The 25,333-nt window shown below is 43.5% G+C and overlaps 1 protein-coding gene across 1 annotated transcript in view; it reads right to left on the bottom strand.

The window, feature by feature from the left end:
• Positions 1-14,168: 14,168 nt before the first annotated feature.
• The window catches only part of LOC121282838 (sodium/hydrogen exchanger 10-like), a 395,537-nt gene continuing 384,372 nt past the window's right edge, over positions 14,169-25,333 (bottom strand). Inside the window, exon 24 of the mRNA XM_041196650.1 lies at positions 14,169-14,393. Coding sequence (XP_041052584.1) covers positions 14,169-14,393 — 225 coding nt within the window. The remainder of the gene's footprint in view (positions 14,394-25,333) is intronic.

Raw genomic sequence — 25,333 nt, 5'->3', positions numbered from 1 at the left:
TTTATAAACCCTTCATGAAACCTCATCCCTCCTGTGGATGAGGTTCCATGAAAAATGCGAAGGCTACCTGGGCTCTTTGCCTGCCCGTCAACCTTAAGGTTGGATGAGCAACTTTAATTAGGTAAGTAATGGCCATAACAGATCTTTGACAGTTTGGCAGGCATGCAGCCAACTTGGCTGTGCACCCACCGAACTGAAAATCTAAATGACGCGTGGTGAAGTCGGGATGCATGCTTGCCAAGCCAAAAATTCTCCCCCATAGTTCCATGGTACGGCTCAGGAGGACTTTCATTAGATAGACTTATGGGGGAGGTGGTGGCATAGTGGCATTGTTACTAGCTAGTGTTCCAAACACCCATGGTAATGCTCTGGGGACCTGGGTTCGAATCCCATCAGATGGTGAAATTTGAATTCAATAAAAAAATCTGGAATTAGAAGTCGGATGATGACCATGAAACCATAAAAATCTGGTTTCCTCACCTGGTCTGGCTTATATGTGGTTCCAGATCTACAGCAATGTGATTAATTCTCAAATGCCCTCCGAACAAGGGAAATTAAGGGCAGGCAAGAAATGCTGGCCTAGCCAGCAACGTCCACATCCTATGAACAAATTAAAAAAAACATGATTTGGAGGAAGTACTGAGGGTAGCTAGGACACAGAATGTACTCTGGGTGGGGGTTTTCAATGTCTATCACCAAGAATGGCCTGGTAGCAACATTGCTGGCCAAGTCCTAAAGGATATAGCTGCTCATCTGGGTCTGCACAGTCATCGTGGAGACAAAATCCTGTCTTCACATTGTGTTATGACTACAGCCAGAGTTAATTGCTGTGCAAACCAAATCCCAGGGGAAAGCTTGGCTTATGAGCCACAACCTTTTCTTTGTATTTTAATAATGAGAAGACAATGTACCAATCTCAGCAGTAAGAAGTCCAATGACACTTCTGGGTTGTTAAAAATTAAAACTAAAAAGCTTTATTCACAAAAAAAACATAAACACACAAGATTACAGTTACACAATTAAAGTTAGTTTGACAAAACATTTTCCCAAAATTCTCTTCCTGGTCAAACCCACAAGTAAACGCTTTCTAGGCAACACTCCCTTCTAGATATTTAAATATGGAATCCAGAAATATCACACAAGGCAGACAGCTGTAGCTTCAATAAAGGTGGACCACATGATGTTTACCCTCTTCCACTTTGTTATGGAATTCACTTCAGAATAAAACTGCTTGCTGCAGCCCAAGACTTCTCAACAGCTCAAACAGCTTCAGCTATCTCCAGCCATCTCCAGGTTAATGGCTCTACAGTTATCCTGCTCAATAGCTCAAAAAACAGCTATCCGCAGTAACTCTAATATACCATTTTCCCTTTCATCTCAATCCCATTGTTCTCAATACCCTTTGAAACTCGACCCTTCCCAAATATAAGTTCTTTCATGTATCCATCTTGTCTTTGCTTTCGAGTCAATAAAAATATAATAACTCTACTACTACCTATGAACTCTTGCAAGATGCAAATATTTTCCTTGATACGTCTGGCTCTGTGGTGTCAACACAGGGCTACTTGCATGCCAAACAACAGAAGTAGCATGCAATACATGGAGCTGAGCAATCCCACAACCAACAGATCAGATCTAAGCTCTGCCATCCTGGCACATCCAGTGGTGATTGGTGGTGGACAATTAAACAAATAACCAGAGGAGGGTGGTCCACAAATATCCCCATCTTTAATGGTAGGGGAGCCCAGCTCATCAATGTACAAATTAAGGCTGAAGCATTTACAGCAATCTTCAGCCAGAAGTGCTGAGCGGATGATCCATCTTGGCCTCCTCCTGAGCTCCGTAGCATCACAGATGCCAGTTTTCAGTCAATTTGATTCACTCCATGTGACATAAAGAAACGTCTGAAGACATTGGATGCTGCAAAGGCTATGGACCCTGACAACATTCCGGCAATAATACTGAAGACTTGTGTTCCAGAACTAGCCACGATCCTAGCCAAGCTGTTCCAGTGCAGCTACAATACTGGCATCTACCCAGCAATGTGGAAAATTGCTCAGATATGTCTCCTGTCCATAAAAACATGACAAATTCAACCTGGCAAATTACCGCCCTATGAGTCTACTCTCGATCATCAACAAAGTGATGGAGAACATTGTTGACAATGCTATCAAGCAGCACTCACTCAGAAATAACTTGTTCACTGATACTGAGTTCCATCAGGGCCACTCAGCTCCTGACCTCGTTACAGGCTTGGTCTAAATTCAGACAAAAGAGCTGAACTCCTAAGATGAGTTGAGACTGACTGCCGTTGACATCAAGGCAGTATTTAATATAGTGTGGCATCAAGGAGACCTAGCACAACTGAAGTCAATGGGAATCAGGGAAAAGCTCTCCACAGGTTGGAGTCATACCTAGCACAAAGGAAGATGGCTGTGGTTGTTGGAGGTCAATCATTTCAGTCCCAAGACATCACTGCAGGAGTTCCTCAGGGTAGTGTCCTAGGCCCAACCATCTTTAGCTGCTTCATCAAAGACCTTCCTTCCATCATAAGGTCAGAAGTGGGGATGTTGGCGATGTTGTACAATGTTCAGCATCATTCATGACTGCTCAGATACTGAAGCAGTCCTTGTCCATATGCAGCAAGACCTGGACAATATTCAGGCTTGGGCTGACAAGTGGAAAGTAACATTTGCACCATAGAAGTGTCAGGCAAGACCATCTCCAACAAGAGAGAATCTAACCATCTCCCCATGACATTCAATGGCATTACCATCACTGAATTTTTAAAAAAAAATCATTCATGGGATGTGGGCTTCGCTGGCTGGGCCAGCTTTTATTGCCCATCCCTGGTTGCCTTTGTTCTTTCTTGAACTGCTGCAGTCCATGAGGTGTAGGTACACCCAGAGTGCTGTTCGGAGGGGAGTTCCAGGATTTTGATCCAGCAACAGTGAAGGAATGGCAATATATTTCCAAGTCAGGATGGTGAGTGACTTGGAGAGGAACTTCCAGGTGGTGGTGTTCCCATCTAACTGCTGCCTTTGTCCTTCTAGATGGTAGTGGTCATGGGTTTGGCAGGTGCTGTCGAAGGAGCCTTGGTGAATTCCTACAGTGCATCTTGTAGATGGTACACACTGCAGCTACTGTGCATTGGTGGTGGAGGTCGTGAATGTTTGTGGATGCGGTGCCAATCAATTGTCCTGGACGGTGTCAAGCTTCTTGACTGTTGTGGGAGCTGCACTCATCCAGGCAAGTGGGGAGTATTCTGAATTGTTTTGTAGATGGTGGACAGGCTTTGGGGAGTTAGTAGGTGGGTTCCTCATCGCACAATTCCTAATCTCTGAACTGCTCTTGTAGCCAGTGTTTATATGGCTAGTCCAGTTCAGTTTCTGGTTAATGGTAACCCCCAGGATGTTGATGGTGGGGGATTCAGTGATGGTAATGCCATTGAACATCAAGGATATGGTCATTGCCTGATACCTGTGAGGTAGGAATGTTACTTGCCACTTGTCAGCCCAAACCTGGATATTGTCCTGGTCTTGGTGCATTTGGACATGGACTGCTTCAGTATCTGAGGAGTCGTGAATGGTGCTGAACATCATGCAATCATCAGTAAACATCCCCACTTCTGATCTTATGATGGTAAAAGGTCATTGATAAAGCAACTGAAGATGGTTCTGCCAAGGACACAAACCCTGAGGAGCTCCTGCGGTGATGCCCTGGAGCTGAGGTGTCTGACCTCCAACGACCACAACCATCTTCCTTTGCGCTAGGTATGACTCCAACCAATGAAGAGTTTTCCCCCTGATTCCTACCGAGTCCAGTTTTGCTAGGGCTCTTTGATGCCACACTGTCAAATGCAGTCTTGATGTCAAGAGCAATCACTCTCACCTCACCTTGGGAGTTCAGCTCTTTTGTCCATGTTTGAACCAAGGCTGTAATAAGGTCAGGATTGAGTGGCCCTGGTGGAACCCAAACTGGGCGTCAGTAAGCAGGTTATTGCTAAGCAAGTGCCGCTTGATAGCACTGTTGATGATCCCTTCCACTATTTTACTGATGATGGAGAGTAAACTGATGGGGCAGTAATTGGGCAGGTTGGATTTGTCCTGCTTTTTGTGTAGAGGAAATACCTGGGCAATTGTTCACATAGCCAGATAGATGCCAGTGTCGTAGCTGTGCTGGAACAGCTACAGTATCCTAGGGGTTACCATTGACCAGAAACTGAACTGGACCCAGTCATATAAATACTGTGGCTACAACAGAAAATGCTGGAAAAGCTCAGCAGGTCTAGCAGCACCTGTGGAGAGAGAAACAGAGTTAACTTTTCGAGTCCGTATGATCCTTCTTCAGTGACAGTGGCAGCAATGACTCTGAAGAAAGGTCATACAGACTCAAAACGTTAACTCTGTTTCTCTCTCCTCAAATGCTGCTAGACCTGCTGAGCTTTTTCAGCATTTTCTGTTGTTGTTTCAGATTTCCAGCATCCGCAGTATTTTGCTTTTAAATACTGTGGTTACAAGAGCAAGTCAGAAGCTGGGAATTCTGCAGAGTAAATCAGCTCCTGACTTCCAAAATCCCATCCATCATCTACAAGGCACAAGTCAGGGGTGCGATGGAATACTCTCCATTTGCCTAGATGCGCTCCAACAGCACTCAAGAAGCTCAACACCATCCAGGACAAAGCAGCCTGCTTAACTTGCACCCCATCCACCACAATGAACATTCACTCATCCACCACCAACACACAGTGACAGTAATGTGTACCATCTACAAGATGCATTGCAGGACCTCACCAAAGCTCCTTCCAAAGCACCTTCCAAACCCATGACCTCTACCATCTAGAAGGAAAAGAGCAGCAGATACATGGGAATACCACTACCTGCAAGCTCCCCTTTCCATCCCTCCACACTATCCTGATTTGGAACAATATTGCTGTCCCTTCACTGTTGCTGGATCAAATTCCTGCTGCACTCTTCCTAACAGCACTCCGGGTGTTCTTACAACACATGGGCTGCAGCGGTTCAAGAAAGCAGCACACCACCACCTTCTCAAGAGCCTTTAGGGATGGTAATAAATGGTGGTCAAGCCAGCGGCACCCACATCCCATGAATGAATGAAAAAAAGTACTGGCTCATACAAGGCTGGTGCCATCATTAAAAGGCAGCCAGCAGCGCTGGAGGGAACAGAAAGGTATCCCTGGCATTTGCAGGAATTGTGACATGATAGAAAGCAGAGGAAGGGTAGTGCCAAGGTTCACTGATGCCTCCAAGAAGGTGTTCCTCCAGGCTGCACTGGAAATCTTGTTCATTTGGGATGAGAGGGGGACACCAGCTTGTCAGACTAAACAGGCCTAGTTGGAGATAGCGGAGCAGGTAAGCCACCTTGGGGTGGGCTCATGTACATGGCTGCAGTGTTGAAAGAAGATTAATAACCTAATGCGTTCTGCAAAGTTAAGTGCAGCACATAATATTAAGCTTGCAGCCTTAAATGTGACTAAGGGTACATATGAAATTGAAGAAGGGGTGCCCACCCAGTCAGTGGCAATTTCACTGGTATATCACAGTGGAGGACACTGGTCAATTAGAGCTGACTCCTGTGCTACCAGCACTCACTAGCCACGTGCAAAAGGCATCCCTGTGGTTCCAGGATGGACAATTAAACTGCCACCAACATAGGTGTACTGTGTGCCTTTGATGGCAAATGGCAATGGAGAGAAAGATCAAGGAGTGGCGGTTGCATGTCATTCATTGAAATCCTCACATTAATGGAAGCAAAGACTTCAGAGCTAAGAGCTGGGAGGTATGGAACCTGGGGAGGCAATTGCTGAGGGGAGAAGGGTGTGGCGTCCTGAAAGAGTGAGTGGGCACAATAGACCCTCTGGCAAGTTCAAAACATAGTGCTCATGTGTCCATCATTGGTCACATCAAGCTCCAGATGATGAGTAGTCAGAAAGATGTGCTAGAACACGCATTGTCCTCTCATCACTCTTTTCTCTCTCACAGGTTATTGACAAAAGCAGCCAGCTGCACAGCCTTTGGGACAGCCTTCCTTCTCCTCTGAGGAGAAGGAGACCTCAGAGAATGCAGGGTCACATCATCCCCTCCACCCTCCACCGGCACAGATACTCTCACATTGGTGTGTAGTCACATGCGAGTAGCAGTGTGGTCACAATCTGATTAGTATATCACAGATGCACCCAAGCAGCTGACAGAGACAGTCACCGTTAAAGCCACTCATACTTGGAGGGCTGTGGGAGGGCATGGCAATACTCAGCTTCAGGCTGATAATGTGCTTCTGGAGTTATCAACAAGGCAGCAGATGCAGGTGCTGCAGCATGAGGTGTGTGAACATCTGGCGGAGTATCCAGCAGCTTTGCACACCCATATGAGAACGATGGAGGAATGCATCCAGACATGTCTATGGTGTGTGCATGGCACTCACCACTGAGAGAGTGGTGACCCTCTTGGAGAACCAAATCAACCAGACTACTCAATGGATGCTGGAAATGCACGTGGAAATCTATGCCATCAGCTCCTCCATGAACTTGTGGAGTAATGGCTGGGTGAGAGAGGGCTTAGATGCCTTGAGTCATCACCACCTCAGGTGAATAGGGAGGGACTAGTGGATTCTGAAAACGAAGAAAAGCGGCTGCGTGAAGCATCTGGGAGCTTCTTTCAAGATGCTCCTGGCGTGGATGGCGAATCCTCTGTCCCACTGACATTGACACCAATGCCTCCACAAGCCACTACGATAGAGGCGGCTCTTGCACGTGTGCAGGAAGTCACCAATGTGCCTGGGGCCTCAGGCAGCTAGAGGACAAAAGCCAGTGAGCATAAATGTCAAAAGTTGCCTCCACCTCAGCCAACAGTCTAATTCAGCTGACCACAAAGGATCATCCACAAAAGTGTGAGAAAGTTCACCTAGATGCACATGGGTTTCACAGGATTATTTAATAAATTCTAACATGCTGCACCACAAAAAGAATCATTTATTTATTTAAACATGACTGGGTCATTAATAGATCAATGGCTCTCGCAAAGGGATGATGAGAAGGACCTCACTTCCCATGCCATTATCTCATGTGATGACAGATGGAGGGGGGTGGAAAAGGCATTGGAGGAAAGGGTAACAGGACTATAGAAAATGTAAATTCATTTGATTGAATGGGTATGTAAGAAGGCTCATGAAATATGTCTGTATTATTGAGTCTCCCTTGAGCATATCTCATTGTGCCTTGTATGAGGTCCCTCAGGGTCTTTAACATATTGCACCATCCCCCTCCATATCCTCATTCTAAGAGGAGGCACCATGCTCCAGGATGTCCTCATTGTTCAAAGCTTCTCCCCTCTGGAGCACCAGATTATGCAGAGCACAACACACCACCATGATACGTGAAACCATTGCTGGGACATAGCGAGGGGCTCCATCGGATCTATCACTGCATCTGAACTGCATCTTCAGAAACCCTATCGCCTGCTGAAGGTCGCTCAAGTTGTGTTGCAGCAGCTCTTGTACCCTTGTTCCAGTGCATTCATGTTTGGGTCCTGTAGAGGTGTAAGCACTCATATCTTCAATAGGTAGCCCTTCTCACCTAGTATCCATCCTTGAAGGCAAGCAGGGGGAACTGAGGGGTGTAAAAGTATCTGGTACCTGGGAGTGTCTTCGGTATGTAGGCATTGTGGCTGCCTCCTGGGAACCTTTTACAGACCGGAAGGATCCATTTCCAGTAGACGCAGACTAATTGTACATTGAGTGAGTGTTAGGAATTAGAGATAGTTTAAATAAATTATTTGTGGGTGTTAGGAATGAGTTTTAGCTTTAAAGTTTAAGTTTGATTTGTATTTCTGTGTGTTAAGAAAGGTCAAATTGAGTTTTGGTTTCACTTTAAAAAGGTGCTTGCATTTCTAATGGGGTTTTTACCACTGTTGTAGCTGAGGTAAACAAACAAAAGTAGAAGAATTGGGCTGTTGCCTAGCAACAGGGGCCCAGAGAGAGACAGGTTCCTCCCACAGACACACACGGAAAAACTAAAGACACAGTAGTTTTGGAGTTCAGTTGGTTTGAGGACAGCTGTCAGGAAGAAGCAACCTAGAAGGGGCAGATAGCCAGTCCCAAGCTAAAGTTGGTTGAAACAAAAACAGAAAATACTGGAAAAGCTTAGCAAGTCTGACAGCAGTTGTGGAAAAAGAAACAGAATTTAGGTTTCGAGTCTGTATGACCCTTCTTCAGAGCTTCTTCAAAGTTGGTTGAAAGTAGTGCCAGGAGACACTGGAACAAAGGGGACAGATAGCAAGTCTCAAGCTAAATAAAAATCCCAAGAATCCAGGGGGGTGGAACAGAGGAAAGTTTCAAGAAGACCTTCTAGTCAAAGGAAGGACAGGAACCTGGAAAAGATCCTATTAAGTGAAGTTAAGAGAGAGGGACAGAAAGAAAGGCTGCAAGCTTCATATTTAAACAGACAAAAGCTGCAGAAAGCAGATTTAAAGTGAGAAAAGCTTGCAAGAGGCAAGAAGGTCCAAAGAGAGGGCTGAAGGTCTATAACTCTTTGCAATGGGCATGTGAAGTAGTGTTACTGTTGACGACTGAGTTGGTGAGAGAGAGTGCGTGGAAGAAAGCTTGAATACATGTGGTGACCTAGGGAAGAGAACATTGGAAGGAGAGTTCGAAACCCTGGAGGTGAACTCTTGCGGAGGCGTCTGAGAGAAAGCATCAGTTTAGGAGAAGATTCCAAGGCGAGCTCTTGGAAAGTGGAAATTGGAAGCCCTTGTGTGAAAGACGGAGTGCAGTGAGACTGGTTAACTCACGGTGTGACAAGTGTCTAGGGGGAGTCGAGGAGAGATCCATAGCATCTGGTTGAGATGGCATCTGTCACTTGGTTTCAGAGTGTGGTATGTCTAACCACAGGGTACTCATCGGTCTACATGGACTGTGTACCTACTGTGAACATTAGAGTATAAGATAGCTTTGTAACTTGTGTTATCCATACAAATCTGTATATATCTATAAATGGTGTAGTTATGGATGAAGGAGTATTGCAACATAGTTAATCTTTTCTTGTTGAATAAATGTTTTATTCTTTTGTTAAAAGTTCATCATCTGACTCTTGTGACTTTGTTCAGTAGCTTTGCTCCATGTATCTAAACAAACAAATTAAAAGTTAGGATCTATTAAATTGGGTTCCACTCTGGGATCAGGCTCGTCTGGGGTGACCTCAGCTGGGGACCATAACAGTGAGTCAAAACCCTTCTTATTGACGAAGGCCGATGCCTGGTCTTTGGAAACCTCGAGGGCCACAAGCGTGCAACCAATGACAATCTGCATCTGCTGGGGTCCAACAATGGTCCCTAATCGCATCTCACCTTGTCTGTGCAGATCAGTGCAAAACCACACATATTGGCTGGCCCTCTTGAACATGAGATTGGTGTCCATCTTGATACAGTGCTGAGCTGCAGACTGGGAGATGCCACTGGTATCTCCAGATGATCCTTGGAATGATCCTGAGCTATTCAGTGCCATGATGACCTTCAATGTCGCTGGCAATGATGCCCATCACTTCCTAATGAGCTCAGCTCTTCCTTCATCATAGCACATAGCTCAGTGTCTGCTTCCCTGGAGAGGTGCAGTATTTGGTGACACTGCTGCTTTGATATATGCAGGATGCAGAGCCTGTGAAATAAGATCCTCTAACGTAGTCTGCACACAAGAGCTAGTTGCATGCCCCACTGCACCCTCCTCATCCATGCCCCCTTCCAGCCTCTCTATGCTAATGCCTTTCTGGGTGCTGCAGCCTTGCTCCAAGGTGCTGCAGCTCTCCCTCTCTGATGCTTCGGCTCACTGAAGGTTGCAAAGCCTGAGTGAATGAAGCCCATAGCAAATTGCTGCAATCAGTTTTCAGGGCATCCCATCCTTACTCTGTGCACATAAGCGGCAAGTCACAGAGGACACTCAACCAGAATGCCTCTACTGTGTCAGCCATGTGGGACTTTCCTCTAAATTGCTAATATTGCTCACTACACAGTTTCACACTCCCTATCAAGCCATATTACCACTCTCAATGGCTGTTAACTGTAGCCAAGACTGACCTAAAGCTCAGCTTCTGCCTCCTTTTAGCTGGCAAGGCTCTGAAGCTCTGTTGTTCTCACAAAACGAAAAAAAGCTGGTAAAATCACCTTTAATTGCCTGTTTAACAGGCTTAATTACTTTCCCTATGCCTTCAAGCATGGCGTCCTCCTGTCAGCCCGGCAATCTCAGGGAATATCTGTTCCCTGATAAATAATTCATGCTAGTCCTCCCCAAAATGCCATTTGCATAGAAGTATCAGTGGGGGAGCATTTTGGTGATAGTGACCATAACTCAGTAAGATTTAAGGTAATTATGGAAAAGGACAAAGGTGGGCCAGAAATAAAGGTTCTGAACTGGGAGAAGACCGATAAGACAGGATCTGGCCAAAGTGGACTGGGAGCAGCTACTTGTAGGAAAATCTACATCAGAGCAGTGGAGTCATTCAAAAAGGAAATAGTGAGACTGCAGGACCAACATGTTCCTGTAAAGGTAAAGGGTGGGTCCAACAAGTCCAGAGAATCCTGGATGTCAAGGAATGTACAGGGTTGGATAAGGGAAAAAAGGGGAGCTTATGGTAGATACCAAGGGTTCAAAACAGCAGAAGCCTTAGGGGAGTATAGAAAGTGCAGTGTGTTACTTAAAAAAGAAATTAGAAGATTGAAGAGGGGGCATGAAAAAACACTGGCAAGTAAAATAAAGAGATTCCAAAGGTGTTTATGAGTATATCAGGGGCAACAGAATGAGCAGGGAAAGAGTAGGGCCGATTAGGGACCAAAGTGTGAGGAGCCTGAAGACGTAGGTGAGGTTTTAAATGAGTACTTTGCATCTGCATTCACAATGGAGGATGACGATGTCAGTATAAAAATCAGGGAGGGGGCTGTGATATACTTGAATAAAACAGCATTGAGAGAGAGGAATTATTAGCGGTTTTAGCGGGCTTAAAAGTGGATAAATCTCCAGGTCCAGATGTGATGTATCCCAAGCTGCTGTGGTAGGCAAAGGAGGAGATTGCAGGGGCCCTGACATTAACTTTCAACTCCTTTCTGGCCACAGGAGAGGCGCCAGAGGACTGGAGGACACCTAATGTGGTGTCAGTATTCAAGAAGGGTGGTAGGGATAAACTAGGGAACTATAGGCCAATAAGTCTAACATCAGTGGTAGAGAAATGTTTGGAAAAAATTCTGAGGGACAGAATTAATCTCCTCTTGGAGAGGCAAGGATTAACCAAGGATAGTCAGCATGGCTTTGTCAAGGGGAGATCATGTCTAACAAATTTGATTGAATTTTTCGAGGAGGTGACTAGATGTGTAGATGAGGGTAGTGCAGTTGATGTAGTCTACATGGACTTCAGTAAGGCTTTTGACAAGGTCTCGCATGGGAGATTGGCCAACTAGGTAAGAGCCCTGGGATCCAGGGCAATTTGGCAATTTGGATGCAAAATTGGCTCAGTGGCAGGAGGTAGAGGGCGATGGTCGAAGGTTGTTTTTGTGACTGGAAGGCTGTGTCCAATGGCATACCACAGGGTTCAGTGCTGGGTCCCTTGCTGTTTGTAGTGTACATTAATGATATAGACATTAATGTAGGAGGTATGATCAGTAAGTTCAGAGATGACACGAAAATTGTTGGTGTGGTAAATAGCGCGGAGGAAAGTCTTAGACGACAGGACAATATAGATGGGCTGGTCAGATGGGCAGAACGGTGATGCATTTTGGGAGGACTAACAATTCAAGGGAGTACACAATGAATAGTAAGACCGTGGAAGTAGAGGATCAGAGGGACCTTGGTGTGCATGTCCATAGATCCATGAAGGCAGCAGTATAGGTAGATAAGGTGGTTAGGAAGACATATGGGATACTTGCCTTTATTAGTCGAGGCATTGAATACAAGAGCAGGGAAATTATGATGGAGCTGTATATAGGCCACAGCTGGATTACCTTGAGTGTAAAATAGTGTGTGATGATGTCGGACGATCGTCCTGATGTCATCCCGCGCTTGCGCGATATTTCCATCAGCAGGCAGGCATGAAAGTCAGAAGCGCGCCTGCCAACAATTAAGAGGGCAATTAAGCCCATTAAAGTTCCAACTGTCCCCGATATTTCATGGTCCATCCAACCTTATGGTTGGCGGACATGCGAATGTGCCAGGTGGACTTTGCATTTTTGATGAAACCCCATCCACGTGCAGGATGAGGCTTCCGTTATTAAATTTAAAAAAGTAAAAATATATGGACAGAATTTTCATAATGTATATGTTCAGGTGACTGATTCTGATGGGTGGACATTTTTTTCTGGATTTTAAAATCTTTATTGATTGGGTTTAAATTCTTCAGCTCCCTGAGACAGCTCCCAGCCTTCAGGGAACTTTCATTCCGTGCTCCCCCATGCCCACACTTACGTCAGCTCCCGCCCTCCTCCTGCCCCCACCCCATCCTGTTAATTGGCTAGCTAGCATGAAATTGCAGTCAGGGGCCGATCGCAGCTGACGGTCTGTTCCCCAGCTGCTCCCTGGCCCGCTGGTCACACCCGCATGCTGACCTAAAAATCCTACTCTATGCTCTATGACCCTATCTCCTCCTGACATTCGACAGCATTGCCATTGCTGAAACCCCATTATCAATATCCTGAGGGTCACCATTGACCAGAAACTTAACTGGACCAGCCATATAAATACTGTGGCTACAAGACCAGATCAGAGATGGAAATTCTGCACTGTGTAACTCACCCCCTAACTCACCAAAGCCTGTCCGCCATCTACAAGGCATGTACAGCTCCAATAACACTCAAGAAGCTTGACATGACCCAGGACAAAGCAGCCCACTTGATTGGTACCCTGTCCACCACCTTAAACATTTGCTACCTCCAATACTGGTGCACTGCAGTGTCAGAGTATGCACCATCTAGAGGTCTGTACAGTTGATGCACCCTTTGCCATGGGAAATTCTGTCGTCCTGAAAAAGCCATATTCATGCTCTGCCTACTTCCCTCTAGTACACAATGTACTATCCTATCCTGGCATAAAGAGCATCAGTTATCTGTCTTATGCAGCAGAAGATAGTGAATTGCAGGATGTTACCGATGGCACCTATTTCAGTTTGGAAGAAGCCCGATTCAAAAGAATGAATGGACATGGTCACCTTCACAATCACTGGCACTACCGTCCTTGCCGGTCTGTTTGCAAGAGTTTGCAGAATTATGTGAGCAACTCCTTCATAAAATGGAGATGACGCACACACTGTTCCTGACTTAGGTTGGGATCAGAAAAATGCTCCCTCTCCTGCTAAGAGGAGTTCTCTCCCTCATCCCCCTCCCTCTGTGAACAGCTTGTCCTCCTCTGTGCTGCCACCATTCATCTTCCCTATCATGCTGCAGGTCAACTTGACCTTCTCAACTTAGAACAACTCTGGAAACCACCAATTACTTCTAGAAACTCAGACAAAGCCAGTAGAATTTAATCAGCAACTAACCTGAGAGTGACTAAGGATCCCTTTAAATAACACTGATTGGGGGATTCCTTTCTGCCACTGAATGAATGTTCAGTTGTGCATGTTAAGGGAGGGGAGGAGTGGTGAGATTGAAAATGCTAGTTGGAATCAGTGTTACACACTGACCAACCTGACTACTCTGTATACTTCTGGCGCAATGCTTATAACACTGATCTACTGACTTTCTCGAAATGGCATCCTGTGAGAGTCGCACTGAAAGTGTGTGTTCACACTGCAGATAACAATTCAGAACCAAAAAGGCACCCGTATTGCTGAAACAATGGGCAGAATTTTACGGCCCTGTTTCGGCAGGGACCAGGGCGTAAAATGCGGCGAGACATTCTAAACCTCATTGGCTTTGGCGGGAACGTAAAATCCCACTGCCGTAAAATTTCGCCCTATGGGTGCTATGGAACTGAATTTTGCAGTCAAGTGTCTTATTTTCATACTAAGCAATAGTGATTGTCACACAGTTGGAATCCTCAGAAGTGTCGAGATTGTACTGCTTCCTTACCACTCTGGTTCATATATGATATGGGAAGCACTTAAACCTCTGTAACACCACTAAACATAAAGATTCTTATTATGCATTTGCACATGTACAATATTTGCAGTAATATTTTTGTCACTTTTTATTACTATTTGAAAGTGGCTTCCATACCTGATGTGTAGTTTTTGAAATATAACAGGGAGCATCATATTGTTTCTGTGACTGTACATCTTCAGCACTTCCATAAACAAGAAACGCATCCTCTACTGTCCCATCATAAAGATCAAATCTGTTGTTTTTTTCTATATCCACTACATAAGAACGAGCCAGATAAGCACAGATGCTGTTGTATGACCAACCCTAGAATAAAATTAGCCATTGGATTTAGGAAGAAATAGATTACCAGTTTTGTAGTGTTTTCATCATTCCCCAAATGAAAACATTCTATATATAAAGAATAACTATCAGTGGATAAATTGAAGCTGTCAGTGGGCAAATGAAGCAATACAAACACTGAAACATAGAAAAAATTTACAGCACAGAAAGAAGGCATTCAGCCTAAATTGTCCGTCCAGACGGAAAGAGTAATCCAGTCTAATCCCACCTTTCACCTGTTGGCCCGTAGCCCTGTACATTACGTCATGTTTTTTAAATGCAATGAGGATTTCTTGCTCTAACACCTTTCATTTAATGCGTTCCAGAGCACACCACCCTCTGGGTGAAAAAATAATCATGCTTCAATTCCCCTCTAATTTTTTTCATAATTCTGATGTTATGATGGCACATATATTTTCTGCGTATGCAATACATAAGTTTTGATAGGTTAGATATAGAGAAACTATTTCCCTGATGAGGGAATCCAGAATGAGCAGCCATAACCTTAAAATTAACAATAGGCAATTTAAGAGGGAATTTAGGCAGCACTTGTTTACACAAAGTGTAGTAGATATCTAGAATTTTCTCCCCAAATGTGATAGCAAAACATTTCTAAAATAGAAATGAACAAAAACTAAACAGAGAAAAATCCTCAAAAAATAGTAGTAAAAGAATGCAACCAGAGGTACTCCTTTACATCAGTATCAGTAGCATTATGCAGATGTGGCTTCAGTGTAAAGAGAAAAATACAAATGGGCAAGGTAAGGTCCTGTACTATTGGCTCATTTTATATGGTGCATGAACTGTTACTATCATGAGCTTTTCCTTTCTAGCCATACATTCCTTCATTTTCTTATGGATGCCCATGATACTTACATTGCACTTTTTAGCAACTCTCTTGCCCAGCACCACCTCCTTCAATACAAAGACGTCCAGGACAACCAGCTGCTAAATCATCCCATGATCACTATCTGCATTCTACTCCATTCTGGTTTTATAAAGGATAGGGGAGTTATACGTCCCCACCTGCTCCCACTCCACCACCTCCCCCCCACCCCCCCCACCACTCCATGTCAAATACTCAATGTTCCTGTTGCAGATCAGAACTGAAAAGGATGCAGATATCCACAACTACAGGAGGAACACCAAAATGCCATTCTCTGACCTCAAATTAAGGAATGGAGCTGCAGAAGATGAGGAAATAGGCAACATGTCTCCAGCTGAGTTTTAAGCAATGCTTATATTTGCTTTGCATTCCATTCTATTTATTCAGACATGCGCTGACACACTTGCGCATACCAGCAACTCCATGCAAACTGTTTGGCAAAGGTTACTATCAACATAATTCTTAGTTGGTGCTTTATTTCTATCTGCAGTTAGGGAGTACTCAGATCATGACTCATCCAACACCTCACCTGGTACCATTTCACTAAACCGCACCGTGCAAGTACCACAGACGAATCCATCCTGGGAAACTAATACAGCCATTTTGAGGGTAATACAATGGGTTGATCACAGAGCACACGAGCAGGAGCTTGTAGAGCTGGTCCAGGAGCACAAGGAAGGACCTAGCCAGATTGCTGTGATTGCTTCTATCTGCAGCTGAGCAGTGGAGTGATCCTGATCTTTTGAACTCAGCTGCATAAATGTTCAATACTTACTAAGCATTGCTTGTGTTGCAAAAATGTCTAATTTCATGACCCATATGTTACAGGAATAAAACTTCAAGGCTGGGAATTGAAGTTAATTAGCTGAAATCTCTATCTGGGACATCCCAGGTGTGCCACATTACCATGGGACTAGATTGCAGGGAGCTAGATTTTGTTTTGGGTTTATCTATGTAATTTTTCACAGAAAAAGGGCAGTTTACCTCTGGAGCTGTAACAGCTTGGAAACAGAGAATGATACCAGCAGTTGTAGTTGAAACCTGGAAACAGCTTTGAGAAGCAGAGGAAAATAATTTACTAGAAGCTGTAAGCAAGGGTGCAGCGAGGCCTATGCCAGAATTGAGGTGCTTAAGGGGAGTTAGAGTATTGCATAGCTGAATGCTATTGGAATGACCTCAAGAAATCTCATACATTGGAGAAAAGCAGGAACACTGGGGAGAATGAAAGTGAATTCCTGAGAGTTGTGGCACTCCTTGGTTTGGTCCCAGGGAAGTGAAGGAACTCTAAGAATCCTGTAACATCTAAGGGAACTCTTAGTTGGGATGAAAACAGAATGGGAAGTGGTCTGTTGAGATTCTAGGATTTAAAATAGAAGTGTTTATGAAATATATAGTGTTAATAGTTTGGCTTTGTTTAAATCTTGTATAGTAAGTCTCTGTTTAATGTCAACTCGCTTAATGTTGTTTCACTTTAATGTTCTTAATAGTGTCAATATATCCACTTAATGTTGCCTGTTTCACGTTAATGTCATTTGCCACAGACTTCCTCTTCTGTGGCCTGTCTTCTCACATGACTTTTCCCACAGTACTTCCGCCCTTGCCCTCAGTCCATCTTCCTTTCACTCTTGCCCTTGTCTCTCCTAGCCTGGCTGACTCCCACCCTTGCCTCCAGGCCACTGTTCTTATCTTAGTCTTTGGGGTCTGTTCTTCAGCAGCTCCTGGTTTCTGGCTCCTCTGTTGGCTTTGCTTCTGGCTTCACTCCTGATTCACATTCTGAACTCCACTTAAGTACTGGGCCCCATCTAACGGCAGAAGTTGGTTGCTAAAGGTAGTTCTGGGACTTAAGCTGCTACCTGCACTGATCAACATCTGCCACTAGATGGAGCCTGGTCAATCTAAAAGTACTCTCTACCAAGGCGTGTACTAGAATTCATTCAATTACTTTTCCAGAATCACTTCATCTAATTCAGGGTTGCCGGAAGACAGAGTCTATCCTGACAGGCAATGGGCACGAGGCGGGGTACACCCTGGATGCCAGTCCATCACAGAGTACTGCAATTGTTTTGAACAATTTAATTGCATTGAATATCGTACTGATTATTTTATTTTGCAAGTTACTTCAGCTAGGAATGTGCAATGCTGTACATGGTAGGGTACAGTATTTCAACTTGCACATCAGTTTTTCTGGACAAGAAATGTCCGCAGGAACCTAACTCTGACTCTAACATTGATTCCTATGGGAACCTTTGATTCACTTAAAGTAAATTCACTTAAAGTCATGATTTTTAGGAATACAACCACAACTTTAAATGAGAATTTACTGTACAGTAAAATTTTTAGTCGCTTGGTAGTGCAAAACTTGAGTATTGCTAAAAAAAAGAGTCATGCTGTTGAAGCTTTTCATTCAGGACAGATAAAAGAATGCCAAATTTCAAAGGGAACAACAATTTACGCCGCATCAGAAAAGGGGTGCCGATTGGTTGGAAATTTGGCTATGATTGGTCAAGATGTTGTCATGATGAATGCACCAGGGATCTATTGCCCCCATGCTTTTGTTTATTTAAAAAAGGTACAATGTCTGGGCAGATTCCTTTTGCCTGCAGAGGGCAGTTCCCTGCAAAAATGTAGCTTCTAATAAGCCCTAAGTGAGCTATATCGCAAGCCTGACTAATAATCATAAATTGGCTGTCAAGCCAAAAAGACTTACTGCCTACCACTTAAATGAATAATGTAGGAAATGAATTTCAGTGCCGGTTCAATGCCAGTTATATAGGCCAAATGGCCCAATGGTTGACAAGTCGTATCAAACAGCATGTCCCTTCGGCTTTTCACAATAGACAAAGTACTGATCATATCAACCAACCCATGTCTGAAAACTCAGAACATAGTGTCTAATGTTAGATGTGGTTTTGCGGTTAGGTAGCATTTGCTGAACAATCACGAGTGTGCTAAGAATTATGTTAACAGCTAATTTAAGATTATTAGTCAGGCTCGCAATGTAGCTCAATTACTCTTGCTAGAAGCTAAATATATTCACATATAGGGATCGGTCCTCTGCAGGCAAAAGGAATATATCCAGACTTTGCACCTTTTTTGCTGCAGGGAGACCATGAAGCTGGCTCCCCAGGTGGGGCCGCTCCACCATCAGCAAAATAGCAGTGGCTCAGTAAAATGGCCTGTAATTGGACCCTTACTCACCTGGCAGCTAGCCTTCTGCGTATTGCTGGGAAACCTCCCCAGCAGCAGGACAGCAACAGGGAGCCATCTCTCCACTATTTTCAGGCCCTTCTGCCTCTGTTCTTACCACTTGGAAGCCAGTAGAATTTAGCCCAAGGTATCATACATGCAAATTAACGGTTTCAAAAAAGGACTAGACAGGTTTTTGACAACAAATAGGACTGAAGGCTATTAATGATCTATGAAGGGAATTTTGTAGACATGTGGGCTGCCTGGACTGAGGTCTTTTCCTGCTTGGAACTATTACAATGCTACATTACATTAGAGCTCAAGGCCTATATAACAACAGTCTAAGCATTCAGGAGAAATGCAAAGAATAGGTCAATGCTTCGGCTAGGAGGACCCTTACTGCAGATGGCCCAAGAGCTGAGCTCAATCCAAGGCTAACTGCATGCACCAGAGCTCCATACATATGGGGCAGAATTTTTAAGTTGGCAGGCAGGGCACGGCGGGAGCGGGCGGGGGCGGTCGGTGATCAACCCGCGATCAGCTCTGCACCACCATTTTATGCGGGCAGGCCAATTAAGGCCCGCCCAGCGTAAGACACAAGTGGTAGAGCTCCGCATTACCTGTGAGGGCAGGGGGAGAAGGAAGAGTCAGGGTCAGCACTCTTTCGCACATGTGTGCGAAAGAGGGCTTCAATCTTCCTGAGGCACGAAGCTGCCTCAGGGAGATTGAAGGGCTTCTGAAATTATGAAATGAAAGGTTTAAAATTTATTTATACATGTTCCCTCATGCGACTGTGTCACATGAGATGGGACATGTTTTTATATTTATGAAAATGTTTTAATTTATTTAATAAACCCTTCAGGAAACGTCATCCTGCTCGTGGGTGCGGTTTCCTAAAAAGCACATAAGGTTAGACAGGCAGCGTTTACAATTACCTTAATGGCTTTAATAGGCTGTTTACATATTGGCCGGCGCGCTGCCGACTCTGGCATGTGCCGGCCGAACGAAACATTGCAACTCAGCGTGATGACATTGGGGCGCATGCCCGACATCATTGTGCGTCATTTTACACGTCGGTGTACGCCACAAGATTTCACATGTTAAATACAAACTTTTACTATTCCTGAAAAAGGAGGCATGCTGTTGAAGCTTGTGGTAACCTGGGGTGCAGGGGAGCCATTGGAGCTGAAGTCCACAGACACACCCGAAAGGCAGCCCTGCAGCCCTAACAATCTCCCCACAGCTGCTTCATCTCCATCCCTTGGAGCCTGCCGCCATGTGCCCCCTAAATTTTAATTTTCAAATACCCCCTGTCCAAGGGCACCCCCATTTGGAAGCTTTTGACTTGCCTCAGCAGCACCCCCACCTCTTCTTGTGGTGCTGTTTAGGCTTCAGAGCTGACTGGGCCAGCATCAAGAGTCCACTTGCTGTTTTTAATTGGAGGTTGGGCCCGCAGGCAGTCGATTAGAAGGCAGCTTGCGGTAACAACGTCAAATCATTCCTTGTACTTAAAATTCTGAACTTCAAGAATGCCAGATTGGTTAAAATTGCATTTGAATCATTTTTCATTTGTGAAATGGCTACCAGCTAATATTTCAAATATCTTAGAAGACTTCTTTACCACACTTTATTGTCAGCTTGGCTCAGTTGGTAGCACTGTTTTCTCTAAGCCAGAAGATTATGGGTTCAAGTTTGTCTCCAGTACCTGAGTACCTAAATTAAACTTACTCCATGCTGCAGTTCCAAGGGAGTACTGCTATGTAAAAGGTATTATCCTTAGATTAGTAAGTTAAGATATTCTTATTTTGGTGATTCAGCAGCAAGTAATCATGATGTCCTAGGCAGCATTTCTCTCCCAAACAACACAAGTGAAACAACAGATTTATTAGCCATTTACCTCATATTGCTAAGAACTAGAGATAGTTTAAGTAAGTTAGATTTGTATTCGCGGGTGTTAGGAATGAGCTTGAGCTTTAAGTTTAATTTGAGTTTTAGTTTCAAAGCCTGCAAGACTGAAGGCTTTGTTGGTATACCTGCATTTTTAATGAGCTTTATGACTCTGGGCTATTGCCGAGCAGCAGGGGGCCCCAGAGACACAGAGAGAAACAGATCAGCAGTTTTTGGGTTCAGTTGGAGATCATGCTCTAAGGTGAAGGAAGCATTTCTTTCTCTCTCTAGCTGGACATATTAGCAGACTGCTGAGAAAAATGAGTCTAAAATCTTATATGTCAGCACACTTGTTGACTTACAGAGCACTATTCTCGCTGAATTTGCTGGACTCCGTTCAGAACTGCATTCTTCCGTTGCTACTCTACAAACTTCTGTTGCTACTCTACAAGCCTCTGTCACCTTCTTCAATCAAAGGCTGCTGGATGTTGAACAATCAGCTATTGATTCGAGTGACATGATTGCCGCACTGGAGACCTGCTGCACGCAGGTGGATGGCCTGGAGAATCTTGGTGAAGACAAAATTTAAGGGTTCTCTCAGGGCCCGAGGGTGCACAACAGGGAAACACTATAATTTATACTGAGGCACTTCTTTTGGAGGTTTTTGGCAGAGAGTTTCGATTCACTACCAGTAATGGATCGTGATTATCGCTCTTTGGCATCGCGGCCATAGCATGGTGAGCCCCAAAGCCGTTAATACTAAGACTACATCACTATAGAGTGAAGGAGCAAATTTTGCGTCTGTTTAGAGAAAAGGGTCAGCTATACTTTCTACCCTGACCTCAGCGTGGATCTAGCCCAGCATCGTGGAGAATATAGATTTGTTAAAGCCCAACATTGTGAAGCCGGACTTAAATATGGCTTTCTCCACCCTGCTCACCTGCATGTAACTTTCAAAGTGAGTGAATAAGATTTTCAACATGCAGCAAGAAGCTTCAGCCTTTTACAAATTCACAATTGTACCTTCTCTTAATAAGTCAAATCGTGACTTCACCCAGGACAAAATGGTACTCAATGCTTAATTAGGTAACTATGTGTGATGGTTCTATTACACGATAAGTTTTGTTGGTTATACCAATCTGTTTGTATCTTATGTCCAAACTGCAGTAATTGTGGGAAGTTTTACATAAATCCAATGGGTGTTTAGTTTTTACAATGTGTGTAATTGAATTCTTTGAGAGTTGAATCTCTCCTTATATTCTCCCTCTCTTGTTGAGTACTGTATTACCAAACTGTTGCTTCGGACAGATTTTGCATCTTGTTTAGCATATGCTGAGCTTTACAATACTTTTGTTTGGGATATTTGATTATATATTGCTTTAATATGGGCTGTTTTTTCAAGACATACTGGTAAGATAGGTATGAATAGTACACTAGCTGTGAGGGGTAGCATTCACCTATTTTGGGAAGGTAATGTAAGCTTTTCTTTCCTTCTTCCCCTTCTATTTTTTCTCCCTTTTCTTCTATCTTCTTGTTCTTTTCCAAATATACACATACACTTCCCTTTTGGTCAGTTTTTAACATTCTTTAGGTGGATAAGCTCTGGTTCAAAAATATTTAAATCCTTTATTTGTAATGGTTAACCTAAGGGAGCCTCTGCTTTGATATGCTTTTATTATCATAATGTCCACTAATATTAAGGCCTCACAGAGTGGTTGTCCAATCCATTTTATCACCTGGACTGTGAAAGGTCCAAATCACCCAGTTAAAAGAAATAACATTCTCTCTCATTTACCTCATTTGAAAGTGGGCATTGCCTTCCTGCAGGAAACTCATTTATGCACATCTGATCACTTTCAAATGTAGAAGGGTTGGGTTGGGCAGATGTTTCATTCTAATGTTCATAGTAAAGTGAGAGGTGCAGCAATTTTAGTCCATAAGGGCATTCTCTTTGTTCATTCTCAGGTTATAGCTGACCCTAATGGCCGCTATGTTATAGTACAAGCACAATTTTTAACTGCCCACTGATCCTAGCTAAAGTATGTGCACCCAACTGGGATGATCACCATTTCATTTCAAATTTCTTATTTTCCACACCTGATTTAGACTCATATCACTTACTTCTTGGAGGAGACTTTAATTGTATTCTTAACCCAAATTTAGATCGTTCATCAACAAAATCTGTTCCAATATCAAAATCAGCCTCGGCCATCAGATCTTTTTTGTATACACATGGATTGGCAGACTCATGGCATTTTCTATACTCATCAGCAAGACAATACTCCTTTTTCTCTCCTGTTCACCACATCTATTCGAGTATTGACTATTTTTTCCTTGACAAGAGGCTGCTCACGTTAATTCAATATTGCGCATACAATAGTTTTGTGATCTCTGATCAAGCCCTCTTAGTTTTAGCAACACCATTCTATGACCAACATGTTTCTCATCTACCATGGCATCTTGATTTTCTTCTTCTGGTGGACCCGGATTTTACTAAATTCATTTCCTCGCAAATAGATACTTTTACAGAACTTAATACTATTCCAGATATTTCCTTTGCTACTATCTGGGAGAGTATGAAGTCTTACCTACGTGGACAAATAATTCCATATACCTCTCATCTTAACAAACGTAATACCTCAAAATTGTCCCAACTGATTGACCAAATTCTCTTAGTGGACCAGCAGTATGCTATTGCACCTACACTAGCCTTATACAAACAGCATCAGGCTCTACAGACTGAACTTGATCTTTTCCACTAAACAAACAGAAAAACTTATACTTAGATCACATGGTACATTTTATGCGCATGATGAAAGAACCAGTAGGCTCCTGGCTCACCAGCTTTGCCAGTCTGCTTCCTCTCAACTTATAACTAAAAATTACCACTCAAACAGGGTCAACCACCACCAATCATCAGGAGATCAATGACCAATTCAAACTTTTTTATTCCACTTTTTATACCTCAGATTCCTTTTCAGACCCTGGTTTATTTCACAATTTTTTTGATAATATGGACATCCCATCTCTAATGTCTGACTCTATGAATGCCTTAGAAGTATCTCTTTCTCAAGGTGAACTACTAAACGCAATCAAATCCATGCAAAGTAATAAGGCACCAGGGCCTGATGGATTTCCAACAGAATTTTATAAAAAATTCTTATCACAACTTTCTCCATTATTATTGTCTCAGTTTTCGGAATGTTTTCTCTCTAAAACATTCCCTCTTATGCTGCATGAGTCATCTTTGTCTATTCTTTTAGAGAGGGATAAGGATCCTCTGCATTGCAATTCATACCAGCCTATTTCTCTTTTAAATTCAGTTGTCAAGATACTAGCTAAAGCCTTAGCCCACCATCTGTCCTTCCAACTATCATCTCTCCTGACAGATTTTATACAGGGCAGGCAATCCTTCTCTAATTTAAGATGTCTTTGCAATATTATTTATACACATTCAACTGTTCCTCTCCCTGAGGTTCTTATAACTATGGGCCAGAATTTTTACCTTGATGGGCGGGCGGGCCCCACCAGCTCGGCAGCGGGCTGGCAGCTGAACTCCGCCGCCGAAACGGGGCCCGCCGCCATTTTGAGTGGGTGGGCCAATTAAGGCCCCCACTATGCGCTTCCTTTGGTTGGGGGGGGGGTGCAGATGGTGGAGGGATTCCCTGTCTGTCAAAGTACGCACATCTCCCTGAGACTAAGTGCTGTCTCAGGAAGATTACTGACAGTATAAAAATCTCTAAAAATAGAAAAATATTAAAATTATTAACATGTCCCCCTCATGTGACAATGTCACACAAGATGGGACATGTTAATAAGAAGCATATAAACTTTATTGAAGTTTTTAAAAACGGACATGAAACCTCATCCCGCCAGTGGATGAGGTTTCACGTATTATCAGAAGCCTGCTGGGGCTCCTGGCCTGCTTGCCAACCTTAAGATTGGACGGGCAGGGCCTTTAATTGGCTTAATTATCCTGTCAATGGCCTTAATTGGCTGATTTCGCTGTCCACCCGCCTTCCTCAATGTTTAAATGGATCGGAATGACGTCGGGGGTTCCTCCAGACATCATCCTACGTCATTTTCCCGTCGGCGAGCAGGCCCTGCCCCCAAATCGTCGATTGGAAAATTCTGCCCATGGATCCAGAATAGGCTTTTGATAGAGTGGAATGGGATTACCTTTTCTTCACTCTTCAAAAATTTGGATTTGGACCCATTATAAAATTGATAAAACTATTGTATTCCTCACTGGTTACTTCAGGACGTACAAATATTATCCACTCTAAACTTTTTGACCTGCAGAGGTAGCAGACAGGGATGTCCCGCTTCCCCCCCCACTTTTCACTATTGCAATAATATATATATTATAATATTGAAAAGACACGTTAATTGAGCCCCTGGCAATTTCACTACAGACCTGTGGAGATATACAGGTTGTTATATGGGGTGGAGTCAAGCAGAAACTCTCCCTTTATGCTGATCACCTGCTTCTTCACATCTCTGATCTGGCCTTATTTCTCCCACATATTTTCTCGATTCTTGAGCGATTTGGCCATATCTCAGGTTTTAAAATTAATTTGCAAAAGAGTGAAATTTTTCCTATTTTTTCCTATTAACTCTATTGCAAAGAGTTATCATCTTTCTTCCCTCCCCTTCAAGATCTCAGTAAACAGTTTTAAATATTTAGGAATTTTAGTTACTTGATCCCTTGGAGAACTTTTTAAGCTCAACTTTGACCCTTTGTTGGAATGTACGAAGCAGGACTTAGCATGTTGGTCTAGCTTACCCCTTTCTTTAGTTGGTCGTGTAAATTCTGTAAAGATGAATATTTTGCCAAAATTTCTATACTTATTTCAGTGCATTCGATTGTTTATTCCCAAGCATATTTTATTGCAATAGACCAATTAATTTCTTCCTTTATTTGAAATAAGAAAACACCCAGAATTCATAAAGTTTTTCTACAAAG

This window comes from Carcharodon carcharias, chromosome 10, assembly GCF_017639515.1.
Source record: "Carcharodon carcharias isolate sCarCar2 chromosome 10, sCarCar2.pri, whole genome shotgun sequence".
Classification (NCBI taxonomy): domain Eukaryota; kingdom Metazoa; phylum Chordata; class Chondrichthyes; order Lamniformes; family Lamnidae; genus Carcharodon; species Carcharodon carcharias.
Note: the sequence above shows the minus strand (reverse complement) of the source record. Positions and strands in the feature narration are given on the sequence as shown.